At 38.8% G+C, this 8,179-nt stretch overlaps 1 protein-coding gene across 1 annotated transcript in view; it reads right to left on the bottom strand.

Annotated features, from left to right (window-relative positions):
• The window catches only part of LOC101568624 (cytochrome P450 2J2), an 84,881-nt gene that overhangs the window by 3,892 nt on the left and 72,810 nt on the right, over positions 1-8,179 (bottom strand). The window contains exon 8 of the mRNA XM_023710164.1: positions 4,490-4,628. Within this exon, the coding sequence (XP_023565932.1) occupies positions 4,490-4,628 (139 nt within the window). The remainder of the gene's footprint in view (positions 1-4,489; positions 4,629-8,179) is intronic.

Raw genomic sequence — 8,179 nt, 5'->3', positions numbered from 1 at the left:
ACTTTTTGTGTTAACTACTGTCTTCATTAGATTTTGAGAAAGAAAACAGCCTTATAAAGTGAGTTTGCTTAACCATTTTTTAAAAATTTTATTAAATAGTCGTTGTATAATTCTGGTTAAATCCAGTTACTATTATTTAACAGTGATATAGATTTACAGTATTAGTATTAATATTTTAGAGATCTTACAAAATCTATAGAGACCACTTGTCTAGCGAATGATTGTTATCTTAAAAAAACCACCCACTGATGGTGAACCTGTATTTATTTATTTATATTATTAAAAGACTATAAAATAGTAAAAAATATTTGAAATGATACAAAATTTCATTAAACTTAGCAATAGGAACTCAACAAGTGTTGTTGTATTACATGATGTTATCTTAAGTTACCAGGTATAAACTTGAAAAATTGATTTAAAAAAGACAAAACAATAACAAAAAAGTTATAAGAAATTAAAAAACAAACAATAAGAAAAAAATTTTAAGCATCTATTTCTTCTTTCAAAATACCAGCAGAAATTGGCAGTAAAATTATCCAAACTATCTTGCCTGTATACATAAATATATCTGTCCGTTTCTTTTTGAGACGAGTGCTTAAATTGCATGCCAAAACTCACTTATTCATTGCCAAGTACCAACATGGTCATTAATTCAAGCTCAATATTGACATTTTAGTTAAAAAAGGAAAGCCAACACATACATTAACACCTTTTGTTCTAATCGCAAAACAAATAACACTTGTGCTATGGTTTCACTATCACTGCCACTAACCATAAAGCTTACTTAGTTGTCCTGTCAATTGCTAAACTCTTCTCAGTAACTTAAGTGTAACTATTCTTCCATTTATAGTTTTATTTCTCTAAAAATTTTCAATCAGGTTGAAGGAAAAGATTCTAACAAGTTGTACAGACAAGCTTTTTCCTTTAACTACAAGACAAATTTGTCTTGTTCTGTAGATTTCATTCTAAGTCAAAGAAGTTCTAGCATAGTAACAAATTTACCTTAGAAATAGGAGAGTCTGAGGCAGCATCAGCTCATTTTGAGCCCTGCCAGTTGTGTTTTAGTGATAGGGGGACACCTAAACATGCCTAAATTGCCCCATCCTTCACTCCTCCCCCTGACTTTTAAAAACTTCACAAACATGAAAGGGATAAGGGAAGACACAGGAGTAACTAAAGGAAGTAGAGTCCAACCATATGCCTATATGTAGCCTTAAGTCTCAGTGCCCAAGCTGTGACATTACTTCCATGATAGCCCGCCAAATATCACACACTTGGGCCCAGCATTCCAGCATGGATGCCATGATAATTCCCTTTGCTGTTGAACTGGACCTGGCCTATGACTTGCCTTGGCCATCAGAAAGAAGGGGAAGTTAAGGAGGGCCAGATACCTGCCTGGACTTAAGGACCCAACATATCTCTGTTTTCCCTCTAGTTGGTTTGCTGGATGATGAGAAAGAATATAGAAGAGAGCACCATTACCTTAGTTGAGATTTTGTTAGATCAGCAAGGAGCCAGCTGACCTCCTCTCCATGCAAGGAAACCCAGTTAAGGCCAGGAGAGCCACACATCTAGCATGCATAATATAAGCAATTACAAATGCTTATTGCTTGAACTCACAGAGATTTGGGACTCTTTGTTACACAGAAATATTGTAAGTAATACATATGGTATGAGCACAATGAATTTTAAGCTGAAAAGACTTTAAAATAAGGCAATACATTACCTTTTATTTGTATTGGAGAGAGCACTAGACTACAAGTATAAAAATTTGGGTCGTAGGTCCTATCCTGCTTATTCTTTGGACACACAGTATTGGAGATGATATAATTTCATATCTTTGGAGTACATTACAAAACAAGATACATCCTGAGGGGATTTGACTGACCTTGTCAGATACAAAAGTTACATTTCTTGTTACATAGATCTTGCTTTATCTTGGTCTTAACCATCCAGCAGAAAAATATAAAAACGAGGTATAGAAACTAAAGTCATATTAATTTGCTGAGCTGTAAAAGGTTCAAGTTAACAACTTCTGATAATGCTAGTCCTATGGATAACCCATTACTATTATGGACCACTGGGCTATATTGGATTATTTTGCTGAATTCGCTCACCTACAATATTTAAATGGCAATGGAATACCCATCTCTAACAAAACTAAACAAAAAAGGGGATACAAAGGAAAGACTATTTTGTATCTGTATATACAAAACAGTTAGGATAGATATACAACCACTTTTAATTCAGTGAGAAACAAGATTTATACTAATAGTGTTTGGACTGGGTATCATGTCTGCATCTTGTACTATGAATAACCACTAAGAAGATAACAATGTGCAATGTATTAATTATTGAAACTGTCCTACTAATTGTCTTTGAAACTGTCTCATTGCTATTTGTTTCTCAATAAAATTAATAAAAAAGATACAAACCATTTGTGCTGAATTATTAATAATTATGTATTTACAAGGATGGCATGAATTTCCTTGCAATGTCTGTACTTAAGAGGGTGTAGTACAATTCTCAATTACAAAGGACTAGTATGTCACTGCACATCCTTTTCATACTATGGCATATTTAGATAGAAAAACATTTTAAACATAGTGAAACATGAAGCAGCTACATGCAAGAGGCATTTGAAATATGAAGAAATATGCAGATGGGGTACACAGGGGCTAGGGACTCTTTTTTCTTTTACAGGCATAGACATCTATTAAGATTCCTGTCATCAGGGTTGCAGCAGTTATTAGGCAAAACAGTTTTGTAGCATGAACAAAGGTCCACATTCCCACTATCTCAACTTCTCATTGATCTGACACTAGCATCATGAAGAAAAACAGTTACAATAACTGGAATGTGCAGCCAAAGCTGTGCTGCAAAACAAAGCATAGAAATACAATGAACAGGCAGTCTGGAAGGTATTCTTGTGTCCTACACAAGCCTTCACATTAGAAGTGACTTTGCATTTGATTTGAGAGAAAGTTGACATAGAATCATGTGTGCGAGGACAAAGAGGATGCAGTCAGAATCAGTCTTAGACACATCTGGGGCAGCACAACAGAGAGAGAAAACATGGACATTGGAATTACACTGTCTTGCGGTCAAATCCCAGCTCACACCATTCTGAGTCCTAGTGTCACCAGGCGCAAAATGATGCTGCTTCAGAAAGTCAATCTGAATTTTACTGTAAGTTACTTAGTAAGTGAATTCAATGTCTCCCACACCATAGCTGATGAGGGGGCACGTTTTTATTTTCAGACGACAGTGTTAAGAAGACACACGTGTTCCAAGAGAGAAATTTTCTTTTGTTTTCTACTTAACTCACCTCCATTCTTCAGGACTGAATGAAACATAATACAGATTCAGTAAATATGGCATTAAAGTATCTTGAATACTATTTTTAAAATCTTTGTGATGTTTACAGTGAAATGATTGAAATGCAATAAAATAATTTGCTATTGATTTTATAATCTTATTGGTTTTAATTGGCCATTTTGCATATGGCTTGAAAATGAAAAAGAGATTTCACTAAATCTACCTTCCTACTGTTCAAGTTCCATAAAATATATATTTGCTAACTTGAAGTTTGAAAGGTAATTAAATTTATAGAGGCAAAAAGAACTCTTCAAGAATATCTTATAGAGAATAGGTCAATCTATTTAAACTGGTGCTACTTAGAATCACTGTCCAGGACCGACAGAGAAGTAGGCAGTCTCTTTCCCTGGCCACCTTCCAATCTCCATATTCAAATATCATCTCTATTCTTGTCTGAGCTGAATTCGTGAACTTTACAAGAATTTGTGATATGAAACACTCTATGAAGATGGCAGATGTCCAACCTCTCTGTGGGGAAGTGTCTGGGGCTTGCGTTTCTGTCCTCTGCTCTGATGATTGTGAAAAAGAGATCAATGGAAAGATGAAAACTCTGTCAGAGGAAAGAGAATGACTGAGTTGTAGGGATGATCTAAAAGAATGTGGAATCCAGGGACTGATGGACTGCAGCCAACAGTAGCGAGGAGTCACGCTGGACAGGGCCACCTGGAAGGCTCTTACTGAAAGCAAAGACTACAGAGAAGAGGAGGAAGAACTGAGGGAAGAACTTGCGATTTCCCTCCTTTTCATCAAAACTCACCACCCAATGCTATTATGGGCTACTGGACTCTTTTAGAATATTTTGCTGAGTTTACACACCTATAATATTCAATAACGGAACTTAGAAAAAATGGGGTATACCGATGAATGTCCATTTTCTATCTGTGTATTCAAAGTGGTTAGGATAGGTATATAGTTGCATTCTCTTAATGAATAGAATGATTTGTTCTAATGGTGTTTGTAAATAGGATCTCAAGTCTGCATCTTGTACAGCAATTAACCACTAAGAAGAATATATGCAGTGTGTTATTTGTTGAAACTATACTTCCGATTTGATTTGAAACTGTCTCATTGCTATCTGTTTATCAATAAAATTTTGAAAAAAAAAACTCACCAAGTGAGAAAGGTAGAAATGATTCTCTTTTCTTAAACTGTCCATTCTCCAGAAAATGCTCTGGGTTGAATGTTTCTGGAGTGGCCCACTCTGTGGGGTCCCTGTGCAGTGCTGTCAAGTTGGTCAGAATCGCAGTCCCCTAGAAAAGGCAGAAGAAACTCAGGAAAGGCTTCGCCCAGGCAACACTCATGCTCAGGGACAGGGTCTTTGACTCCCAATCTCAGGCCTGCAGATAGCTTTAGTTTCTTTACCCTGCTGAGTACACACTTACTTCATCTCACTTTCCCAGATCATATATGTTTTCTCAGGACCATTCAGAGGGACAGAATGCCATTTTTTGCTAGGAATGTTACGGGGAAGTTAGGCTACTTTTGGGTGTAGAATGGATTTGATCTACAACAGATGTTACTGTAGGATTAGGAAGGGACATATTGGTGATAAGAACAGAGCAATGGGTTGGCTAGTCAGTACACCAGTAACCAAATCACCCAGCCCCTCAGGGACGTGATGACCATGGCAACATTACAGAGGGAAAAGACACCACCTTCTCTTTCACTTCTCCATCCTCTTCCCTCCAGTATCAATCACTCTCCCTGCTCACAAGAGGGTTAGTAACACTACCAGGTAGCCAGAGGAGAAACCCATCTCTTGAAATACATGGCAAGAAATCACAGTGCCAAGAGAGTGAGCCTTTCCCTCCTGCTGATTCATCATCCAAGAATGAGGATGGTCACTTTACAAATCTGGTGATTCAGTTATCTCCATTCATTTCTCACAACAAGGTCCTTTTTGAGGCTGCTGCTTTATCCACCTATATGCTTATATTGTCTCCTAATATTTCCCATCATCTCCTTCAATCTGCTCTACATCATGAGAGCTGAGTATGATTTGAACATGACTCAATGATGCCCTCAAGCCTGACGATTAAGTGAGAGTTGATACTACACTCTCAGGACCCCTAGATCCAGCCCATCTCAGGCCCTGAGAGTGTGTGGGAGAGATTCTAGCTTCTCTGTGCCCACAGGAACTCTGCACCAAAACCCAGGTGTGCTTAATGAGTGAGAGACACTCTACCCTGTCCTCAGGACCATTCCATCCCTCCAGAGCCCTCATGCATAGTCCACCAAGTGAGTGAGAACTTCTGTGACACTCTCAGGATGTCCAGATCCAGCCCAAGCCCAAGCCTGGCTAGTGTGTGGGACAGCATTTGTGCTTCTATATGCCACTTGGGCCAGGGGCTCAACAGAGAGGTACCACAGGTTTACTGTTGAGCCAAAGGGGCACAACAGGTTCACTTCCAAGGGCTGCAGCAGCAAGGAGCTGAACACAACAGCTAGACCCAAGCTAGGCATAAATGGGTAAACTGAAATTTAATAGATCTGCACCCAAATTTCAATTGGGTAGACATTAATTGGCTTTCTGTATGCTTTGGTCACCTGAATGTCAGATTCTTTCCTCATATTTGGGAAGTTTTCTCCTATTATTTCTGCCCATATTTTTTAAATGTCCTTTGTATTGACTCCTTCTTTCTTATTGATGCCTATTAGTCTCACATTGTTCATCTTTGCATCATCTTGCAAGTGATGAATTATTTTTTCCTGCATCCTAGTTGTTGTTAAGAGATCTTTCCTTACCTTTTCACTAGCTGCACCAGCATCTCCCAGATCTGAGACCATGTCTTCACTTTCACTCAAATGGTTTTCCAACCTTGTGATTGAGATTTTAAGTTCCTCTATATCACTTTGACTATGCTTCATGCAATCTATTTCTTTCTTTAATTGCTCATTCAAGGAATCTGTCATTTTTCTAATCTTTTTTTTATCAATGTCTTCTTTAGAAGCCGTTATTAATTATTTTACTGCAGTGTTTTTCTTTTCAGATTGGGTTTCCTCTTTATCTTACTGTAGTTGATTCTTAAGATGCTATGAGTTCAGAGAATTCTTTTTTTATTTCAGAAAAAAATTCTGCTCTGAGTTCCTCTATAACTTTCTGCTTTTGCTTATTTACTATCAACGCTATTAATTTATACATTTAAGCTGAGCTAGTGTCCTCTGCACTTGTTCTGGGTGTGGACTTGGTTTCCTCCATATGTTTCTGCATTTGATTCTTTTTCTTTTTGTTTTTTTTTTCAGAGCCAGGGATTGAACTCAGGCACTTGAGCTTAACAAGGAAGCATTTATTCTACTGAGCCATCTCCCCACCCTGCATTTGATTATTTACTGCAGATGCTATTAATTCAGGGATTTCTTTCTTCATTTCCAACCTGGGATCCTCTATAACTTTCTGCAGTTGTTTCTTTATTTCAGAAGCTGTTGATTCATTGATTTCAGCTGTGTGATTCCCAATTTGTTCTGTGTTAGTGTCCTCTGCACTTGTTATGGGTGGCCTTGGGGTCTGAGATTGCATTTTGCTCCTTCTCATTGTCATTTTGCGTAGCACTGTCTTCTGACCTTTGTTGAAGAGCTTTGGTGCAGTTATAACCTTAGCACCTACTGAAATTCAGGTGCAGATCTACAAAGTTTGGATTTAGCCAGCTGTGCCTGGCTTGGGTCTGGCAGCTGTGCTCAGCTCCTTCCTGCAGCCGCCCTTGGGAGTGAACCTGTTGTGCCTTCTGGCAAGATGTTGTGCTCCTGGACTAGCTGGGTGGTTCTTTCCCCTACTCTCTCTGCAGGGATTGCAGCTGCAGGGTTTCACCCAGGCCTGTATGCCAGGCCTGACCTGAGTCTGAAGGGGACAAGTTAGAGTAGGGGGGAGAGGAAGATCTCCCACTCACTCAGCGGGCCTGGGCTAGGACTGGATCTGGGGGTCCCCAGAAAGAGGCAGAAATTTTCATTTGGTGGGCGGGGAGAGGCAGTGCTGCAGAGTGGTCTGGCGGCCAAAGCAGGTGGAAGAGGGTCTCACCCACACTGCGCCTGGGCTTGGACCAGCAGAGCCCGCAGGCACAGGGTACCCGGAAGCTCTCCCAGACACTCATGGAGCCTGGGCTAGGACTGGTGCACCCAAATTTCATTAGGTACAAAGGATATAACTGTACTAAAGCAATACACCAAAGGTCAAAGGTCAGTGCTATATGAAATGACAAAGAGAAGGAGCAAAAGGCAATCTCAGGCCTCAAGCCCACCCAGAACAAGTGCAGAAGAGACTAGCTCAGCTGAAATGTATGAATTAATAGCGTCAGAAGTAAAGAAGTAACAGCTGAAAGGTATAGAGGAACTCAAAGCAGAATTTATTTCTGGAACATAAAAAGGAAATCTTGAAGTCATACCATCTGAAGTAAAGAATCAAATACAGAAACATATGGAGGAAACTCAGTGCTCACCCAGAACAAGTGCAGAGGATACTAGCTCAGCTGAAATGTATGAATTAATAGCATCAGGAGTAAATAAGCAACAACAGAACCCTATAGAGCAACACAGCAGAATTAATTTCTGAAATAAAAAAGGATATCTATGAATTCATAGCATCTGAAGCAAAGAATCAAATGAAGAATCATATGAAGGAAACTCAATCTGAAAAAACTCTGCAGTGAAAGAATTAATACTATCTTATAAAGAAGACAATGATTAAAAAATTAGAGATTAGAAAAATGACAGGTTCCTTGAATGAGCAATACACAAAAGAAGTAGATCACATCAAGCAGAGTCAAACAGATATAGAGGCTTAATTGACCTTAGAAGGCTAGGGCCAAAA

Source organism: Octodon degus, unplaced genomic scaffold (genome assembly GCF_000260255.1).
Source record: "Octodon degus isolate 3935 unplaced genomic scaffold, OctDeg1.0 scaffold00016, whole genome shotgun sequence".
Classification (NCBI taxonomy): Eukaryota; Metazoa; Chordata; class Mammalia; order Rodentia; family Octodontidae; genus Octodon; species Octodon degus.
The sequence above is the reverse complement of the archived record's forward strand: the minus strand, read 5'-3'. Positions and strand labels throughout refer to the sequence as shown.